The following is a 22147-nucleotide window of genomic DNA, read 5'->3' as shown; positions in this document are numbered from 1 at the left end:
GTTGTATGGTGAATTTTGGTGCAATGAGCTCTTCTTATTCAGAAAGCTTAATACCATTATATGATTTATGATTTATGTTTTGGCCATTATCTTTATTTATTATCAAATTTTAGACAAAAATGTTTGACATTATAGAAATGAGCTTGATAAATAGTTCATAATTCTTTATAATCCTCTAGATTTTTATGACAATTTCATTTTTTTTTTATCTCGAACTTTAAAAAAAACAATTTCAATTTCTTAATCTCTAACTTTAAAAAAAAAAACAAGAAGACGGAAATTCACTTGTACATGGCTATGAAAAAGGATGAGAAATAGCGGAGAAAAAGAGTGAATGTAGGGAAAAAGAAAAAAAAAACAGAGGGGTCCATCTCAACAGCTTTTAAAATGACACTTCCTTGCAAGAAATAAATGTTTATTTGCAATGTCATAATGTATTAATCTTGTTATAGAAAAATATTCAATTGGATGACCAACCTCAAGGCCTTGGCCCAGTGAAATGGTATTCACGTCTCCATAGAGTAGAGCAGCTTCACATAGTTTTATCTCTTTGTGCAACTCTTTCAGATGCCCCCACTTCGGTTGCCTTATATTGCCTATAAGGATTACAGAGTACCACGATTATATAGAGGTATATATTTTATTTGTTTTTAGTTTGGAGAATGATTTTTATAGATTATTTTTAGCTAAGATACAAGGCTGTGAGGGGCACATCTACAGTAAAAGTCACTCAGAATTTACACTCAGCATCATCTAACTTAATAGAAGACCAATCACTTTACTACTTGGGCTAGACCACAATCCGGTAGGCACAGAGTACAACAAATTAAGCAAATATGGAACAAAGTACCAAAATTTCCAAATATGGACTCACAATGGTTCCTAGCTTTTCTCATTGTGAAAGGATAATTGAACCAGACTAAATTTTCAGTGCTATACAATCATGGTGCATATAATCCCCCTCCTTACCCCCGCCCCAAAAAAACAGCACTCACACAGTTTCAGTGCAGACATCCAAGCCTTTTTAAGTGAAAACTTATGCAAGAATCTCTCATCAAATTTACAATACTTTGGATGACTATTTGAATTTGAAATCTGCTATACTTCAGATTGTAGCAGAGGCTTCTCATAGAAAACTATACCGTCCACGCCCAATTGGATGCATCAACGAAAAACACACTCACTAATGTCCTCATAGATGAAATCACACATTCCTGTGGACGTTGCTGAGAAAGGAAACACATACATCAGAATTCTTTGTAGAATATACTGTTGCCTGCATATTCAACATAAGTTTGATGCCTACAGTCAGTGATTAGTTTCCATCTCAAAAACTTTTAAAACGACACTCCCTTGCAAGAAATAAACGTTTATTTGCAATGTAATGATATAACAAATATTTAGATTTCAATCACTTTCCTGAATATAATTGATTGGCAACTTGTGATAAGGAATCACCAACTTACTAATAACTACATGTGAATTATGTCATTGGAACTTACTTTTGAATGTAGGGAGATGCTAGTCATTACTTGAAGAAGAAGTAGTGTCCATGTGATGAAAAATATGTTCGGGACGCATGATGCTTTTGGAGCATACCAAATGTACATCAGTATGATTCCAGCCAGGGAAGCAGCATAGGCCATCGTTGACATTGTAATCACTAGGATCCGACTGTGTGAAATTAAATTTTCTTTGTTCATCAGTTTTATGCCATATACGAAAACTGAGCGATAAAATAAATGTCATGATAAGGAGAAAATGGATCTCAATTAAAGAACAAAAATCTCTTAGATTAATAGCTTTTAAACAGGGGAGGTGGAAATTTGAATATGTTTTTGGATGCATTATAATCGATGTTTCCATGACCCATCCCCAGTGAAATGTAGCCACAGAAACACAATGGAAACCAAGAAACTGAACAAGAACTGCACAATCTGGCAATTCGTGACAAGTTTCTTCCATGGAGGCTGGAACCCAATGCTACACAGAAGATAGTATGCATACATTAGAGTATGCACTGATGCATTCGTAATCAATGCAATCACCTGTAGGGACTGTGAATACTCCAACCACAGAAAGCACATTACAACCACTACTGCGTGATGATAAACATGAAGAAAGGTCACGGGCCTCTTTTTGAGAACAAGGATAATGGTGTCCATGAATTCATAAAATTTGCTTAGATAAAACACATACGACCAGAAGAAGACTCTTCCCTTTGGGCGCGTACCTATTGGGAAACAGAATATCCACTGTTTAGAGGCATATGGCCTTCCCCACAACCACCGTGTTTCTTCCGTCTCAAGGCTTGTAGCTTCCCAGGAACCCACCACCATAAGAGCCGAAAGAGAGAGTATTATCATGTTGTGAATTGCGGGAATAGGACCAAGGCGAATTGGGTATGTTTTTTTCTTCATTATGTGCCATAAAGTTGCAGTTAGGAGCAAATAACTTACCATTGCACAGAGCATTAAAAATCCAAGCTCCCATTCATGCACACCCATCCCCAGTGAAATGTAGCCACAGAAACACAATGGAAACCAAGAAACTGAACAGGAACTGCACAATCTGGTAATTCGTGACAAGTTTCTTCCATGGAGGCTGGAACCCAATGCTACACAGAAGATAGTATGCATACATCAGAGTATGCACTGATGCATTCGTAATCAATGCAATCACCTGTAGGGACTGTGAATACTCCAACCACAGAAAGCACATTACAACCACTACTGCGTGATGATACACGTGAAGAAAGGTCAAGGGCCTCTTTTTGAGAACAAGGATAATGGTGTCCATGAATTCATAAAATTTGCTTAGATAAAACACATACGACCAGAAGAAGACTCTTCCCTTTGGGCGCGTACCTATTGGGAAACAAAATATCCACTGTTTAGAGGCATATGGCCCTCCCCACAACCACCGTGTTTCTTCCATCTCAAGGCTTGTAGCTTCCCAGGAACCCACCACCATAAGAACCGAAAGAGAGAGTATTATCATGTTGTGAATTGCGGGAATAGGACCAAGGCGAATTGGGTATGTTTTTTTCTTCATTATGTGCCATAAAGTTGCAGTTAGGAGCAAATAACTTACCATTGTACAGAGCATTAAAAATCCAAGCTCCCATTCCAGCACACCCATCCCCAGTGAAATGTAGCCACAGAAACACAATGGAAACCAAGAAACTGAACAAAAACTGCACAATCTGGCAATTCGTGACAAGTTTCTTCCATGGAGGCTGGAACCCAATGCTACACAGAAGATAGTATGCATACATCAGACTATGCACTGATGCATTCGTAATCAATGCAATCACCTGTAGGGACTGTGAATACTCCAACCACAGAAAGCACATTACAACCACTACTGCGTGATGATAAAATACATACGACCAGAAGAAGACTCTTCCCTTTGGGCGCGTACCTATTGGGAAACAGAATATCCACTGTTTAGAGGCATATGGCCTTCCCCACAACCATCGTGTTTCTTCCATCTCAAGGCTTGTAGCTTCCCAGGAACCCACCACCATAAGAGCCGAAAGAGAGAGTATTATCATGTTGTGAATTGCGGGAATAGGACCAAGGCGAATTGGGTATGTTTTTTTCTTCATTATGTGCCATAAAGTTGCAGTTAGGAGCAAATAACTTACCATTGCACAGAGCATTAAAAATCCAAGCTCCCATTCCAGCACACCCATCCCCAGTGAAATGTAGCCACAGAAACACAATGGAAACCAAGAAACTGGACAGGAACTGCACAATCTGGCAATTCGTGACAAGTTTCTTCCATGGAAGCTGGAACCCAATGCTACACAGAAGATAGTATGCATACATCAGAGTATGCACTGATGCATTCGTAATCAATGCAATCACCTGTAGGGAATGTGAATACTCCAACCACAGAAAGCACATTACAACCACTACTGCGTGATGATAAACATGAAGAAAGGTCAAGGGCCTATTTTTGAGAACAAGGATAATGGTGTCCATGAATTCATAAAATTTGCTTAGATAAAACACATACGACCAGAAGAAGACTCTTCCCTTTGGGCGCGTACCTATTGGGAAACAGAATATCCACTGTTTAGAGGCATATGGCCTTCCCCACAACCACCGTGTTTCTTCCATCTCAAGGCTTGTAGCTTCCCAGGAACCCACCACCATAAGAGCCGAAAGAGAGAGTATTATCATGTTGTGAATTGCGGGAATAGGACCAAGGCGAATTGGGTATGTATTTTTCTTCATTATGTGCCATAAAGTTGCAGTTAGGAGCAAATAACTTACCATTGCACAGAGCATTAAAAATCCAAGCTCCCATTCAGCACACCCATCCCCAGTGAAATGTAGCCACAGAAACACAATGGAAACCAAGAAACTGAACAAAAACTGCACAATCTGGCAATTCGTGACAAGTTTCTTCCATGGAGGCTGGAACCCAATGCTACACAGAAGATAGTATGCATACATCAGACTATGCACTGATGCATTCGTAATCAATGCAATCACCTGTAGGGACTGTGAATACTCCAACCACAGAAAGCACATTACAACCACTACTGCGTGATGATAAAATACATACGACCAGAAGAAGACTCTTCCCTTTGGGCGCGTACCTATTGGGAAACAGAATATCCACTGTTTAGAGGCATATGGCCTTCCCCACAACCATCGTGTTTCTTCCATCTCAAGGCTTGTAGCTTCCCAGGAACCCACCACCATAAGAGCCGAAAGAGAGAGTATTATCATGTTGTGAATTGCGGGAATAGGACCAAGGCGAATTGGGTATGTTTTTTTCTTCATTATGTGCCATAAAGTTGCAGTTAGGAGAAAATAACTTACCATTGCACAGAGCATTAAAAATCCAAGCTCCCATTCCAGCACACCCATCCCCAGTGAAATGTAGCCACAGAAACACAATGGAAACCAAGAAACTGGACAGGAACTGCACAATCTGGCAATTCGTGACAAGTTTCTTCCATGGAAGCTGGAACCCAATGCTACACAGAAGATAGTATGCATACATCAGAGTATGCACTGATGCATTCGTAATCAATGCAATCACCTGTAGGGAATGTGAATACTCCAACCACAGAAAGCACATTACAACCACTACTGCGTGATGATAAACATGAAGAAAGGTCAAGGGCCTATTTTTGAGAACAAGGATAATGGTGTCCATGAATTCATAAAATTTGCTTAGATAAAACACATACGACCAGAAGAAGACTCTTCCCTTTGGGCGCGTACCGATTGGGAAACAGAATATCCACTGTTTAGAGGCATATGGCCTTCCCCACAACCACCGTGTTTCTTCCATCTCAAGGCTTGTAGCTTCCCAGGAACCCACCACCATAAGAGCCGAAAGAGAGAGTATTATCATGTTGTGAATTGCGGGAATAGGACCAAGGCGAATTGGGTATGTTTTTTTCTTCATTATGTGCCATAAAGTTGCAGTTAGGAGCAAATAACTTACCATTGCACAGAGCATTAAAAATCCAAGCTCCCATTCATGCACACCCATCCCCAGTGAAATGTAGCCACAGAAACACAATGGAAACCAAGAAACTGAACAAGAACTGCACAATCTGGCAATTCGTGACAAGTTTCTTCCATGGAGGCTGGAACCCAATGCTACACAGAAGATAGTATGCATACATCAGAGTATGCACTGATGCATTCGTAATCAATGCAATCACCTGTAGGGACTGTGAATACTCCAACCACAGAAAGCACATTACAACCACTACTGCGTGATGATAAACATGAAGAAAGGTCAAGGGCCTCTTTTTGAGAACAAGGATAATGGTGTCCATGAATTCATAAAATTTGCTTAGATAAAACACATACGACCAGAAGAAGACTCTTCCCTTTGGGCACGTACCTATTGGGAAACAAAATATCCACTGTTTAGAGGCATATGGCCTTCCCCACAACCACCGTGTTTCTTCCATCTCAAGGCTTGTAGCTTCCCAGGAACCCACCACCATAAGAGCCGAAAGAGAGAGTATTATCATGTTGTGAATTGCGGGAATAGGACGAAGGCGAATTGGGTATGTTTTTTTCTTCATTATGTGCCATAAAGTTGCAGTTAGGAGCAAATAACTTACCATTGCACAGAGCATTAAAAATCCAAGCTCCCATTCCAGCACACCCATCCCCAGTGAAATGTAGCCACAGAAACACAATGGAAACCAAGAAACTGAACAGGAACTGCACAATCTGGCAATTCGTGACAAGTTTCTTCCATGGAGGCTGGAACCCAATGCTACACAGAAGATAGTATGCATACATCAGAGTATGCACTGATGCATTCGTAATCAATGCAATCACCTGTAGGGACTCTGAATACTCCAACCACAGAAAGCACATTACAACCACTACTGCGTGATGATAAACATGAAGAAAGGTCAAGGGCCTCTTTTTGAGAACAAGGATAATGGTGTCCATGAATTCATAAAATTTGCTTAGATAAAACACATACGACCAGAAGAAGACTCTTCCCTTTGGGCGCGTACCTATTGGGAATCAGAATATCCACTATTTAGAGGCATATGGCCTTCCCCACAACCACCGTGTTTCTTCCATCTCAAGGCTTGTAGCTTCCCAGGAACCCACCACCATAAGAGCCGAAAGAGAGTATTATCATGTTGTGAATTGCGGGAATAGGACCAAGGCGAATTGGGTATGTTTTTTTCTTCATTATGTGCCATAAAGTTGCAGTTAGGAGCAAATAACTTACCATTGCAGCGATCAAAAACTGCAGGAGGCCCCCCAGGTGCTTGTGCTGCTCCATTGAAAGTGGGTGATTGTGGGATATTGTGCTGTCCAGTACCTGATATCCCGAGCCAGGTTTGAGAATGAAACCATTCCGAAATCAGGCGCTGAGTCTATCAATCCTAAACTTTTGGTGGATAGATCAGGAAAACCAGGCGCTATACCCAAGGAATGGTGGCCACGGGCTCTGCAGGATACAGAGCAGAAGGAGCATCCATGTAACTATATCGATCTTCGCCGGAGTTAGTAACCACGTGGAGGTATGTATAATTGCTGGTTAATCTAATGGTAGAAGATGCTTCTATCGTCTAACATAGATAATCGATGGTCCATAATCGTCCACGGTAGCAGCTGGGGGTGTTGATTCCAGAGGGAACGCCTTACGGCGTAATAATATTGAAAATTATTATTTTTATTATTTTTAAAAATAATATTATAATTTTTATATTTAAAGTGATTCTATAATAACATTGAATTTTTTTTTTTTTTTTTTAAATAATATTAATATATAATTATAATTTGATTTTCAAAATAAATAATCTTGGTTAATTATGCACATTGTAATTATTCTTTTATTTTAATTATTCCTGAATAAGTTAAAAAATATCTAATCAATTTGTAATTTGAAATATTAAGTTTTTGTATAATTTTGTTTATAAATTATTTTCTCGGAAAATGTCATATTCCTAGACTATTGTAAATATTTTATTTACAATAAGATATTTTATTTTATTTACCTCAGTTAAAAAAAAAAAAAAAACAAACAAACTAAAGGATAATGATTATTACCTGTTGCATAAATTAATATTTTTTTTTTTTTTTTCTGTAAATGAAAATGAGAAACGATTTCCTAGTAATATGGATATCATGTAACTTCTGAGGAGAGAAGTTAATATATTTAAAAAAGAAAAAGTTGCAAAAACCCTAACTGCCCTTCCCCCTAACCGTGGAATGGTTTCCAGGAAAAGGAGGGGGGAGAGGGAAAAGACTGTGCTGTAGAGGACAGGCAGTAGGAAAAAGGAAAAGGGAGAGGGCTTACCACGTCTGGTGATGATCAGATGGTAAGGGCGCAGAGCGCGTGCAACTAGCAAAGACTGTAGTCTTTGAGCAAGCTAGGGGGGAGATTAGTCTCGAAAGACAATCTCATGGTTGGGTGGATGACTAGCTGTAGTGAGCAGAGGTGACCTTATCTCGAAAAAGAAAAAGAAAGTACACTTACAGGAAGCGACATAGGTATGAGGCACTGACTTGAAACTAGAAAATGCTTAATTTCTGTGGGTTGCAGGTTCTTTTAGAATTTATGTAAGTATATTAAAAAAAAATGGTGAGGTCAGGTAGTTCTCTTATAAATTGTTTTCCAGGTAATAGTAGCAGTAAGCTGCCAAGAAGATGGTGGAACTCAGTTAGAGAACTTTACAGTTAACCGTCTCTGTTAGACAATTTTTCCTCAGGCTGGAAACCAAAACTTGTATGGTAATTTGGGCATAACAGTATTTGGTAAGGGTTGCCAGAGTGAGTTTATCGAGAGGTACCATACCAAATGTAATAACCAGTTTCATGCATCAGCGGATGAAAGAAAATGAAACCCTTAGGAAGACATTGAAAATTATTTGAACCACTCTCGGAATTATTAATAAACCAATTGAGGAGTACTGTGCAATGCATAGTCAAACCCGAGTTTATGAAGTGTACATAACTGGTTAAATTCTAGAGATATTCTCTAGTTGGCTTGAGACGCTTGGACTGAGCCTTTTTCTAAAAAAGGAAATAAAGGTAGAAAATTCTATCGTTTGCTTTACTGCGAGAACGCAGCAACCATGAAACATCACAAATCAATTGTAGAGTTTAATGCAAGTTTGTAAGGTGTCGCAAGAATGTTTCCCCTGTAATAAGGTAGGGCGATTCACAGCATGGGCGCGGCAGGAGGTTCGCTCCACAAGTATTCTCTAAACGGTGAAAGAACCCCAAAAGAAAACTGGGTATTGAGCATTGATGGGTAAATAGGTTGGGTAGGGTCACTACCCTTCAACGTTTAACACTTCCACAATTGAACAAAGACAAGGACCTAGTAGCATGCAAAAGCTAGTGGGAAAGAAATTTAAGAATGTTGTTGGGGAGCAGGGTTCTGACCCTCTCAGCGGAGAGATGCACGCATATGGAACAAACCAACCCAAAGTCAAATACAGAAAACACCGTAAAACTATACATTTATTGTGCATACTGAACCAAAATGCTTGACATCATTTAACGCTGGCAAGACCAAGAATTATAGGAAAGAAACCACATCTCCTGTACAGACAAGCCGTGATGCGGTAATCCTTTTAACCAATATAAACAAGGAGATCACTCTGTCTATAAAGAAACAATACTTCTTCACACTAAATACAACCCAACATATAAGAGAATAAACATGCCACAAGCAAAATATGCACAGCTACGCATTAAAGTTTATACAATCACAATGTCCGAGCAGTGAAAACTGTAGTCGGTCACCCAACTCTCGAAATTAAATTACATATGTCATTTCAATGGAAACCTTGAGCCTTGAGAGGACATAAACACCCTCCGCTCCATCATTTATCAAAATATGAAAGAAACTAGAAGGGCCACCCTCCATTGGACACAAGAAAACCTCTGAGACAATCAGACAAGGCCACGACCGGAAGGCTTTTCCTTACATGGAACTCTGGACTTGCTAAAGGAGGGTTTCCCTTAGTCGAGTCTAGGCCACCGTATGAGGGACGAGCACCCAGCCTACATGAGAGCAACCCATGCAAAACAAAGTTAGATAATTGTGGAAGGAATGCGAACTGCTATAGAAATTCAAAGGAAATTGTCCTCGCTCTTTGTCAAAAACTTACCCACTAAAGGAAACTCCAACCAACGTATGATAGCTCTCGTCTCAGTGCTGTAGATCTCATCTCGGTGCTATAGAATGCCCTCCAATATCAACCAACCTGTAGTTTGTATGAACCGGGTGCAAAACAAGAAATCTTTCAGTAAATCGAAGGGCGCATAACCAAATGTAAGCAGAACAAAATGGGACTCTATTACATTAGATTACATGAAGGGTTTGGTGAAAAATCCGCCGTTATTCGAGCAAGGTCTATGGGTTTGGCTCTCTGGAGCTGAATGCATGGGATGAACCAGAGCAGGCCCGCGGTGAGCTCCCAAACCAAATGAGCCCGTCACCCAAAGAAACCAATAGACTATGTTGAAAGCCCGCGAAAGGCTACCACCGTTGGATGGCAAGGGAAGATCTCCACTATGGATGAGACGAGGTATACCACGCATGTCGAGTGATAGGACAGCCCACCGACCTCGTACAGAATGGAGCTGGGCAGCAATTAATTACACGTGGAAGCAGATAATGTAGCCATGTGATGGCGAGGGGAGAAAGTAAAGTTACCTCTTGACTAGATGCCGTGTGGACAACATGCGCGATACCCAACAGAGATTTCAATAAAAATCTAAAACTCGTACATCAGCATATAAATGAAAACCAATGCCGCATGTTAAAATGGTAACTAGTTGGTGTCATTAGGTGATTTATCATAGGTGTACAGAACTATAACCCAAAAGGGTATCCACAGTTACGTTAATACCTTGAATTAAAGAAAAAAAAACTTTACTTAGCAATGGAGGTATGACAAGTGGTATCAAAGCCAAGTTACAAAAACTGTGGCCTCTGGGAATTGAAAACTGTCAAACAGATTGTGTACATACAACTTATTTCATCTCTATCGAGTAATTAAAGAAACAGATATTGTGTTGACCTTTCCACTATTACTTGTCGTATGTTAAGCACAGGAAAACAAAGGACTGACATTATGAGGAGAATAGAAAGTGCGTCATGCAGGTTTGTGGCGGGTCAGGGACCTGCAAAGGGTCCTAAAAATAGTCCCGAATTATGGGTACAGCTGGGAGAGGAGGTGCACAATACTAATCTGGCAATTTTGGAGACAGTACAAGAGCTGAAAAATGAAATGGCCCGATTACCAGAAGATAATGCAAGGTTAACTATGGAACAGGAGAGGATTATAAAAAGCCTATCTAACAGACAGAATCAGTAGCCACCGAATCCCAGTGTTGAGAACCAAAGAATGTCAGAAGAACAAAATCACCACACAGAACCCGAAGAGTCAGAAGGAAGGGAGGAGGAACACTCTGATAATGCTTCCAAACAATAAACATCCAAAAGGCAACGGATAGAGTTGCAAGGGGAGTTCCGTAAAATCAAACCACAACACTGATGGAGAACAGGAGGAAGCAACTGAGGTATGGTTGATTAATATTAACAAATACTTCCATCTATATGAATACGATCACAACCTCAAGGCACAGTTGGCCATTTTCCAATTACAGGGAAAGGCCACCTTGTGGTGGGAAGAGGTTAAGATAGTAAGAGGAGTAAGCGAACATAATATCACTTAGGAGAAATTTCAAAGATACTTTAAGGAAAGGTACTTGACCTAGCGCTTCCATGACGAGAAGACAAGGGAATTTCATGACCTGCGTTTGGGGCAACAAACTATGGACGAATTTATCACTCGTTTTACTTCTTTACTCCACTATGTGCCCTATATTCGGGAAGAAAAAGCTAAAGTACAGAGGTTTGTCAGTAGTTTACCCTTGAGTATGAGGGAAATAATCGAATTTGACAACCCAAAGACGATGGATGAGGCTATACGCAAAGCCCGGATTTGCTACCAGCAGAGCAAGCAGAAGGGAGAAATCCTGGGTAAGAGATGGGTCGATAAGAAAAGCAACAAGCTGGCTAGAAGTATTAAAGGTAATCGCGATGGTGGTAACTGTTGGTGAGGTAAATCCCCTCTACGGACAGAGGCGATCCCACTAGCCTAACACAGAACTAGCCACAAACAATCCACGCTGCTACGCAAGTTCCTACTTGTGCATTAAAAGTGAATTAAGGAGACCAACCTGGAATCCCACGCTATAGTTGAAGCAGAGTTGGTATTCCCGCTCCCTCGCTCTGGCAGGTCACAATCCTTGCGATCCTTGCAAATGGACACCTGCACATGCAAACGAAGAAACAGATACAAGCATAAAATCCACCAATAATGACAACTATATTTCAGTCAGAAAGGAAATAAATCAACATCACTATAATAGACAATGAGATTGGAACTATAATAGCAGTCGTTCATTAATTAATCATAGACAGGAAAAGTTACAACCAAGGTTCTGACGTTGAACCTTCCCTCTGGCTGGGCGAGCAGCTATATGCCTTGCAGTAGCATTCCTCTCTCTCGGATTCCCGGCAGCATAACCCCTCTAGCATTACTCCAACAACTCAATAACTCAAAACTACAGCACTTCGGAACTCATAAACTTGGAACTCTCACTCTAGAACTAGCTTGTTTAATGAATAATGACAGGTTTTTATAGTTGAAGAAGGGAGAAAGATTCAATGTACAAGGACACCCATTGTGAATTGGAAACATCCATGAAAAGCTACTGCGGATAGATATCGAGGATGAATCATGACTCTCGAGCTTTATCAGTTAGATTTTTTCCTTAAAGGATTACGTGACTTTGGGAGGAAAAATCATACAGTCGTGCTTTTAGCAAAAAACATTACTAAACTCGACTGGCGCGGGCAGTGTTCTAAGACAGAGCGCCAATGGACGCGCCCCTTTTTGAGGACCTGAGTGATTGGCGTGGGTCAGACATTGGGTACCTGCGCCAATGGAAAAAGGGCACTTTTCAGGGATAATTTGCAGAAGGTGTCTTTATGGAACATGGAGTACATACTCAGGGGAACATAGTGCAAGTATTTTTAGGCTATGTCACTGCTCACAGGTCCCGGAATGCATCCTCCAATGTATTGAAATCAGGGCGATAGGGACGGTGACCAACGGTGACAAATTACTGTGTAACAGATGCCCCCCAAAGCATGAGGCCCGAGCGAGAGAGAGGGGTGAAAAGCTTTGCAAGAACACATATAGCCGCTGCCGAGAACTTGTATTGAGAGATGCTATTGATAGCTCAAATACATGATGTACGTGGGATGGTCGCAGCCATCCATAAGAGAGTACATGATAATTTAGATCCATAGTATGGACGCAGCCATCTAGGTAGGATCAATAAATTGACTCGGGTATGGTCGCAGCCATCCGTTGAATGAGTCATGTATCAAGAATCACGTCTGGATTACAACAGACACAATCCAGGGTCTTGCGCTCCATCTCGACCCGAATAGAAGTACAAGTTCAAGCATGCGAATATGTGAGTTGAAGTCGAACATGCATGAACATCGTCTGATTACCAGTCAATATTTGGAACTGTTAACAGACGCGAGAGGTACCACCAATAATGACAATGGCCCTCAAGGTACTATAGGTACAATCTACGGCATGCGAATTAGTGATCTGAAGTCGAACACCCGTAGAATCATTCGATCGGAGGCCAATGATGAAAACCTCACGTCGAACACGAAGAACCTGCCATTGAGGCATGCAGGCTCCAAGGCACCAGAAAGGAGTCTCTAGATCATCTTCCGGGATAATGAGCTGAAGTCGACAGGAAGTGACCTTGATCGAAGGTGGGCCATAATGTTTCCCACATCATCGACACGAGACAGAGAGATAATGTTGTGAATCAAGATTGTATGAGCTATCAGAGGGAGGTTGTTTCTTTACAGAGGTCAACTTCTCTTGAACATACCGGCGGCACTAGAGTGGAGTTGGCAGTATTTGACATCGACGGATCAGAGGTCATAGTGACGAGGCAATGAGCAGATGAGAGGTCAAATAGGATTACCCAATCCCACGGAGGAAAGTGAAAAAGGAGATGAGATGTCCCCACCCAGACACGAAAGTAAAAAGGTGCCATGTTCAAGAGCGACATACTGCCGACACAACAATAATTATGGTTCCAAAAATTTTCTTTTCCCCCACCATTTCTGGCGAGTACCCCAATTATTTTTAACAAGCTTGATGGGGATAGCATATGCTTGTGGTGCGTCATTTCGACAAAATCCGATGTCATCAGGTTTTAATGAGTCTGACAAAGGAGGAACTCGGCGTCTTTTCACGTTTAGAGAGTTTGAAAAGACAACAAAAAGGAAACTCCAGAGGTGTCCTTTTTCGTAAAGTTGTGTCTCTCGGGTCCGAAAAAGTATAAAATAATACCCGAAAGAACCGCCCGATCATTACAATCGAGGAGTACTTTTCGTAAGTAGTGATTTTGACCCGAAAAAGTAAAAAGCGGTCAAGGCCACGTCGTTTCATAACCATTAACGAGTTCGAAACGACAAAACCCGGTAATCTTTTTAAGTTTTAACGGTCGACAAAAAGAACTTAAAACGACCGCCCCTTATTAACGTTTAACGAGTCAAGAGGAATAGCTCGGCAATCTTTTTCTCTTTAAACGGTTGGAAAAGAGCTGAAAGAAGACCTTCCATTTTATTCTCTTTAACGAGTCAAGAAGGAGAAATACTCGGCAATCTTTTCATATTTTACGAGTTAGAAAAGAGCTTAAAGGTGACTCGTCCTAGAGGAACGAGTGGTATAAAGGGTAGCAACTGGTTCCGATAACGGTGGAACTGCTCAAAACATGTAATGGTCAAGAGGCTGGCTAATAAAACCACTCATCGCTGCGGTTCCTCAGGAAAGGAAAACAACCAAGTGAAACTATATGATCGGCCAAAGAGATGGTGGCGATGGAAAGAAACAACCAAGGCTCATCTAGCAGAATTTAGCAGATAAAAGGCAATCACGAGATGTAAATCAGATATGGGTTCATTTTTACACAAGCTTGAACCATAGAGAACTCTGCTTGAATTCGGTTTCATGTTTACACAAGCTTGAAACGAAAAACTATGCTTGTTATAAATTTGCATGCCCCTAGCATGATAATGCAAATCGAGATACATGCCCCCCAAGCTTCATGGCATTCACGGAAGTGGATAGAATGAAGGTTCCCTTGGAAAGACTCGATTTTGAAAAGGAGGATGCATGCCTCCCGGGCTTCAGTCGCGCGCCCGGGTCAGCTGCCGTCATCAGGACGACGGACTGGGTGTTGAGGCATTTCCTGTGGAAATAAGACCATTTAGGAATGGTAGATGACTATATGTGAAGTGTGAACCGGGGAACGAAAGTTGGTCTACGATCTTGATCGTTCTTCCTTCGTGTGGAAAACACATCACTCTAAAGAGTGAGGAGACAATCGCGCATATGCGATAAATATAGTCTCGCCCAAGGAGTAAATTATAGTCTAATGGGCCTTGGACTACCATGACGCCCATTTGAATGGTCTTTCCTTCTAATGTGATAGGTACATTGGGAAGAATTCCTAAAGGTCGACTGGTTTCTCGATGAAAACCTGTAAGGTTTCTTATCTCGGGTAGAAGCAGTGGCAAACCAAGTGCTTCCCAAGCTGTTGAAGAAAGGATGCTCACAGGAGATCCCTCATCAATAATTGTACCGGCCATAACCATTCGGTAGACTTGGACGATAATTCGAAATGGTCTGGAAGGTGGCAACCGGGGGCTGCCTAGTTGATCCCAATTGAAGGAAACAACGAGGTTACTCGGAGGTGGGACCGGATAAACGGCCGGGTATGACTATGATGGACTTTCTTCCTGCTGCGAAGGGATGAGAGGGACGCTCACTGGATCATTAGAGTCTATGTTTATGTATAGAATTTGGACGGTGTGGTCTTCATTCTTTACAGTGATAATATCATCTGAGGATGGAACTTCTGAAGGCAAAACCGGGTCTACTGTTATCTGGACCTTTGGAAAGACCTAGTCACTTGTCATCTGGACCTTTGGACTTTCTAGTTTGGATTCAGGTGGTTCATCATCTGAAGGCACAACCGAGTCGACTGTTATCTGGACGTTTGGAAAGACCAGGTCAACTGTAATCTGGACCTTTGGACTTTCGTCTGGTTTGGATTCAGATGGTTCATCTTTGATGATAAACTTTTCCGGAACAAAGTGGGGTGTAGATGATGAAGGTAAATGAACAGCGTTTCCGACCAGGGGCTGGTCTGGAACAGGTTGTACATCGACACCTTTTCCAACCAGGGACTGGTCTGGAACATGTTTTACATCAACACTTTTTCCGACCAGGGACTGGTCTGGAACAGGTTTTACATCGACACTTTTTCCGACCAGGGACTGGTCTGGAACAGGCTTTACATCGACACTTTTTCCGACCAGGGACTGGTCTGGAACAGGCTGAGCATAGCTAGGTTCAAGAAGAGAAGGCTGGACCAAAGAGGAATCATGCTTGAGTTCGTGGTCAGCCGGGAAACGTTCTATAGTTGCAGAGAGACGTTGATAACCAGTAGGAAGTTGAGTTGAGGGAGCTGTAAGATTTTCCAATGTAATAGAAGCTCTATCCATGAATGGACAAAGGTGAAGGGGATGATTTCCTTCACAAAGTTTACAGGGGATTCGAATCTTCCCCTTTCCCTTACCATTTCCAGGTCGTAGGGCAGCATCATCATGATCTCCAGAGGACGATGCAGGGCGGTCCGGAGCGTGAGCCCATGCTCCTAAGACCCTGGGAATGCCAGGACAATTGCGAATAAGATGGTCCTCTTTACACAATCGACAAGGATATCTAGCCTTCCGCGGGGGAGCAGAAGGTAGCTTTACTTCAGGTATATCCGGGGTAGATGTGACCTTTCTTTTGGGAGAGCTCTTCTTTTTGGTCTTCTTCCACTTCTTCTTAGCCACCTGGTTACTTAAATCCAAAGTGTCACCAGGCGAAGTAGACGATGAGGACGCAGCGGTAGGCGAAGAAGGGGAGGGGTCCACCTTGGAACCAACATGATGTTGTTCGGGCGGAGGAGGTGGCGGCGGAACAGGAGTTATCACACTCGAGACTGCCGTGTTTGGAAATAACCATACAGGCAAACCGATGGTGAACCCAGGCAAAGACAAAGTTGCCATGTACTGAACACCAACATTTCCGACAGTAGGAATCGGACCAGCCGGGGGACCACCTTGGCCGGTAGGCCCAGAGAAGGATGCCATTGAGCGAGAAAGAATCCTACTCAAGCTAACGCAAGTAGATCTTAACCGGGTTATATGTGATCGTGGTCAAATAAATTTTAAGACACTGACTTGAACTTGGCCTTTTCACTTTTTAAGAGTCGAGAAAAGGATGAAAAGATGACTCTAGTCTCCTTCGAATATTTAATGAGCACGAAGTGACAAGACGCTCACAGGCACCTTTTCGTTTAAGGAGTCCGAAAAGGATCAAAAGTGACTGCTCTGGAACTCTAGGTAGAGGGTGTGCCAAACTTTTCGCAAAACCGCAGAATACTTTTTAGGGTACGGGCGGTCAATCTTCCCGAATGCTGTGTTCAGTGCATTGCGAATCGTAGGGCGGTTGACACGGCTTCCTATGGATAAAGGCTTTATTCCTATAGGGGTCTCCCAATATATACTCGACGGTACGTGGGAGCACAGTCCGTATTGGCACTTATCGTTTCACCGTGGAGGAATCACCCAACCACTCGACGGTAAGCTACTAGGTTTAACGACGCCGGAACACGTCTCTAGCCTAGACCTCTAGAATGTTTGCGTTATGTTCCAATGCGTTGTTATGTTCATTGAGTTCATTTTATAGTTTATCTTCAATTATGTCTCTGTTTTTGGTCCTACCGTATGTGGTCTCTCCAAACTTCCTAGATGCAATCTATATGCCAAAATGATATCGTTTCATTCGATGAATCCTACCTATAGGAGAGTAGAGATTTTTTCACAAACAAAATGATTACCAAACAAGTACCACAGATCCTAATGCAGCTAATAACGAGAAATAAAAGTTTTTCTTTTTCTTTTTAAAAGCGACAAATAACAAGAAATGCTAACTAGTAATGCAAAAAGCTCTTTTGTTTTTTGATTTTTAAAATGGCATAATGCATGTAAACAAACTTTAAGAGATATCCACGAATACAAACACAATTCACTCAATGGACATAGAACCAATTCAGAAACATGAAGATGAACTGTCAAAGCAAAGGAAAACACGAAGACGTTCAATGAAGTCAAGCAAGATCCAAGCAAGCTAGAAGTAACTCACTCGAAAATATAGAATACCAAATTTCAACAACCACTAGATGAGTGTGGAAAACAACCGACCAACTGACTAGATGATCAAATCACAACGTCCCACAGAAGGCTCGACATGCAAAGCCACTAGAAACTCTAGGGCTGTGATACAAAATCGATAGAAATAAGAAAACAACTGAAGGATGAAGGTAACAACCAGTCACACAGAGGTCCAACACATTCCCAGAAGCAGGAAAAGATATGGAAAGCAAAAAATTCGAGTTTAAGGAGCTGTCAAGTACCAAACTGGCAAAATTCACAGGGCTGGCGTGACTGTGAACCTGCAACTCGCGCTAACAGTAAATTGGCGCGGGTTTCTATGGAGCAACATGCGCCAACTGGCGCAACTGTCAAAAGAAAAATCGCGCTAGACGAGTTTACTGACACAGAAAATAAATATAACAGCCCAGGGTCTGACTGACAGTGCCCATAAGACTCAAATAGCAAGCAGCAATTTCAGAACTGACCCAGAAAGTTCATGATCTCAAACAAGCGAGAAAGACTGACATGCAAGACAAACAACCGTCCCCAGTGGAGTCGCCAATTTGTTGGTGAGGTAAATCCCCTCTGCGGACAGAGGCGATCCCACTAGCCTAACACAGAACTAGCCACAAACAATCCACGCTGCTACGCAAGTTCCTACTTGTGCATTAAAAGTGAATTAAGGAGACCAACCTGGAATCCCACGCTATAGTTGAAGCAGAGTTGGTATTCCTGCTCCCTCGCTCTGGCAGGTCACAATCCTTGCGATCCTTGCAAACAGACACCTGCACATGCAAACGAAGAAACAGATACAAGCATAAAATCCACCAATAATGACAACTATATTTCAGTCAGAAAGGAAATAAATCAACATCACTATAATAGACAATGAGATTGGAACTATAATAGCAGTCGTTCATTAATTAATCATAGAAAGGAAAAGTTACAACCAAGGTTCTGATGTTGAACCTTCCCTCTGGCTGGGCGAGCAGCTATATGCCTTGCAGTAGCATTCCTCTCTCTCGGATTCCCGGCAGCATAACCCCTCTAGCATTACTCCAACAACTCAATAACTCAAAACTACAGCACTTCGGAACTCATAAACTTGGAACTCTCACTCTAGAACTAGCTTGTTTAATGAATAATGACAGGCTTTTATAGTTGAAGAAGGGAGAAAGATTCAATGTACAAGGACACCCATTGTGAATTGGAAACATCCATGAAAAGCTACTGCGGATAGATATCGAGGATGAATCATGACTCTCAAGCTTTATCAGTTAGATTTTTTCCTTAAAGGATTACGTGACTTTGGGAGGAAAAATCATACAGTCGTGCTTTTAGCAAAAAACATTACTAAACTCGACTGCCGCGGGCAGTGTTCTAAGACAGAGCGCCAATGGGCGCGCCCCTTTTTGAGGACCTGAGTGATTGGCGCGGGTCAGACATTGGGTACCTGCGCCAATGGAAAAAGGGCACTTTTCAGGGATAATTTGCAGAAGGTGTCTTGATGGAACATGGAGTACATACTCAGGGGAACATAGTGCAAGTATTTTTAGGCTATGTCACTGCTCACAGGTCCCGGAATGCATCCTCCAATGTACTGAAATCAGGGCGATAGGGACGGTGACCAACGGTGACAAATTACTGTGTAACAGTAACAAAGGATTCGCTAAGGGGCAAATCAACAGAAACTCACAGAAGAATTAGCTCCGATTAAAGCCCCACATCGAGTCCAGAACCAATGAACAACCCAGAAAAATAGACAACGAAGGGATAGCAAGGCCTCTAGTGCAATGTTGGGGCTGTGGTGGACCCCATTACGTGAAAAACTGTCCCCAGCGAAAAGGAGCCGAACAGGTTTCCCAAGTCTACGAAGCCTCTACAGTTGGCGATGTAGGACGGAGTCTGCCAAAGATTAATGCCACTTTGGAAGATCGCCAGGCGGAGTACCAGCCGACCATGGTGGAATTTGAAGGTAAACTCTTAGACCTTGCTGTAACTATTTTAATTGACCCTAGTGCAACATTAAGTTATATTAGTCCTAGAATTGTGGAGCATTGTAAGTTGCAACCTGTTAAGTTTAAGGACCCTTGGCTAGTTCAGTTGGCAACAGGGGCAAAAAGACGAGTAATTGCTAAGGTCAAAAACTGCCCTTTAAAAATAGCAAGATAGTCAGTTACAACAGATTTAAATGTGCTTCCCCTTGGCTCGTACGATATATTGATTGGTATGGACTGGTTAGAAAAATATTGGTCCATAATTAATTATAAAACCAAGACTATCAGTTATAAGGATGAGCTTGGAATAAAACAAGAGATGCATGGAATCAAGCGGCCAGTGCAAATTCGGCCCATAACTGCGTCACAGTTAGCCAAATGCATTAGGAAAGGATGTCAGATATATGCCGTCCAAGTGGGCTATGCCAATTCGAAAGATAAAAAAGCCACAATGGAGAATATTCCTGTGATACAAGAATTTGCCGATGTGTTTCCGGAAGAGATTCACGGACTGCCACCCAAAAGAGACATCGAATGTACCATCGAATTGGTGCCAGGAGCAGCCCCAGTCTCCCGAGCAACCTACAGAATGAGCGTACCAGATTTGACAGAGTTGAAAATGAAATTACAGGAGCTGTTGGACAAAAATTACATTCGCCCCAGTGTGTACCTTTGGGGAGCCCCGGTATTGTTCGTTAAGAAAAAGGACGAGACCCTTCGCATGTGTATGGACTATCGTCAATTAAACAAATTGACAATAAAAAACAAGTACCCTCTACCCTGTATTGATGAACTGTTTGACTAGGTGAAAGGAGAAACAGTTTTCTCAAAGATTGATTTGCGATCAGGGTATCAACAAATCCGGATTAAAGAGGAAGACATAGCTAAGACAGCTTTTAGAACTCGGTATGGCCACTATGAGTTTGTGGTGTTACCCTTTGGGTTGACCAACGCCCCCGCCACCTTTATGTGTCTGATGGATGGTGTATTTCATTAGTATTTGGATAAATTTGTGCTGATCTTTATTGATGATATATTGATTTACTCTCGGACTATGGAGGAGCATTAGGAGCACCTCAGGTTAGTATTGCAAACCCTCTGAGAACACCAATTATATGCTAAGTTCAGTAAATGTGAATTCTTTAAAGAGCAGATACAATATTTGGGGCATATCATCACTAAAGAAGGGATCGCAATGGATCCTTAAAAGATAAGGATCATAATGGAATGGCTGGTACCCAAAGATGTGGCGAACATACGATCTTTCATGGGACTAGCAGGCTATTACAGACAGTTTGTCGAAGGATTTTCAAAAGTAGCCTATCCAATCACATCCTTACAGAAAAAAGGAAGAACCTTTAGGTGGACCCCTGAATGTCAAAAAAGTTTCGAACAACTCAAATACTTACTCACCACGACACCCATTTTAAGCATAGCTGATCCTAGTAAAGATTATGTGGTCTGCACTGATGCCAGTAAGGAAGGGGTAGGAGGTGTGTTAATGCAGGAAGGGAAAGAGATAGCATACGAATCAAGAAAGTTAAAAGAGCATGAGTAGAAATATTCTGCTTACGATTTAGAGTTGGTCGGTGTGATTCATGCCCTGAAAATGTGGCGACATCACCTTATGGGAAGAAAATTTCTATTATTGACAAACCACCACAGTCTAACCAATTATTTTAGCCAGCCCACTCTAAATGCAAGGCAGGCACGGTGGGTGGATTTCCTAAGTGGTTTTGATTTTGAGATCAAGCATTTAAAAGGGAAGGAGAATTGGGTGGCGGACGCTTTGAGTCGGAAATTGCAATGCCTATACGAAATTTCTTGCAGTGAAGGGAAAATCCCCTTCGAGGAAATGATTAAAAAAGCAACCGAATAAGATGTTGTTTATCAGCAAATTTAGCAACCGACCAGCAAAGAAAAATAGTCAGATTATGCTTTGGATGCTGTTGGAATGTTGTATTACAAAGGAAGGTTGTACGTGCCCAATCAGAACAATATTAAAAATCTGATATTGGATGAGTATCATAAGAGTCATTACGTTGGACACCCAGGATATCAAAAGATGATCACTGCACTCCGGAAAGAATATTATTGGCTGGGTATGAAGAAAGATGTGGCTGGTTATTTGGCACGATGTCTAGAATGTCAGCAAATTAAAGCAGAACACCAACATCCTGTGGGATTATTACAACTATTACCCATCCCAGAATGGAAGTGGGAAACCATCTCTATGGATTTTATAACATGTTTTCCTAAGTCAAAGAAAAATAATGACTCCATCATGGTGGTGGTGGACAAGC

The 22147-nt window shown here is 41.7% G+C and overlaps 1 protein-coding gene and 2 pseudogenes across 1 annotated transcript; all 3 read right to left on the bottom strand.

Moving 5' to 3' along the window:
- Window positions 1-3494: 3494 nt before the first annotated feature.
- LOC149194242 (fatty acid elongase 3-like) lies at window positions 3495-4544 on the bottom strand. The gene has a single exon (XM_089407602.1). The coding sequence runs from the start codon at window positions 4542-4544 to the stop codon at window positions 3495-3497; it is 1050 nt and encodes a 349-aa protein (XP_089263728.1).
- Window positions 4545-5317: 773 nt separating this feature from the next.
- LOC149194241 (fatty acid elongase 3-like) lies at window positions 5318-6067 on the bottom strand (annotated as a pseudogene).
- A 25-nt stretch (window positions 6068-6092) lies between these two features.
- LOC149194240 (fatty acid elongase 3-like pseudogene) lies at window positions 6093-6952 on the bottom strand (annotated as a pseudogene).
- Window positions 6953-22147: the final 15195 nt, after the last annotated feature.

Source organism: Pinus tabuliformis, chromosome 2_2, assembly GCF_031772625.1.
Source record: "Pinus tabuliformis cultivar Carrire ecotype Pingquan chromosome 2_2, CPIR1, whole genome shotgun sequence".
Classification (NCBI taxonomy): domain Eukaryota; kingdom Viridiplantae; phylum Streptophyta; class Pinopsida; order Pinales; family Pinaceae; genus Pinus; species Pinus tabuliformis.
Note: the sequence above shows the minus strand (reverse complement) of the source record. Positions and strands in the feature narration are given on the sequence as shown.

Excerpts from the sequence above, each read along its gene's own strand:
- LOC149194242 (XM_089407602.1), bottom strand. The coding sequence starts at position 4,544 with ATGTGCTTTCTGTGGTTGGAGTATTCACAGTCCCTACAGGTGATTGCA.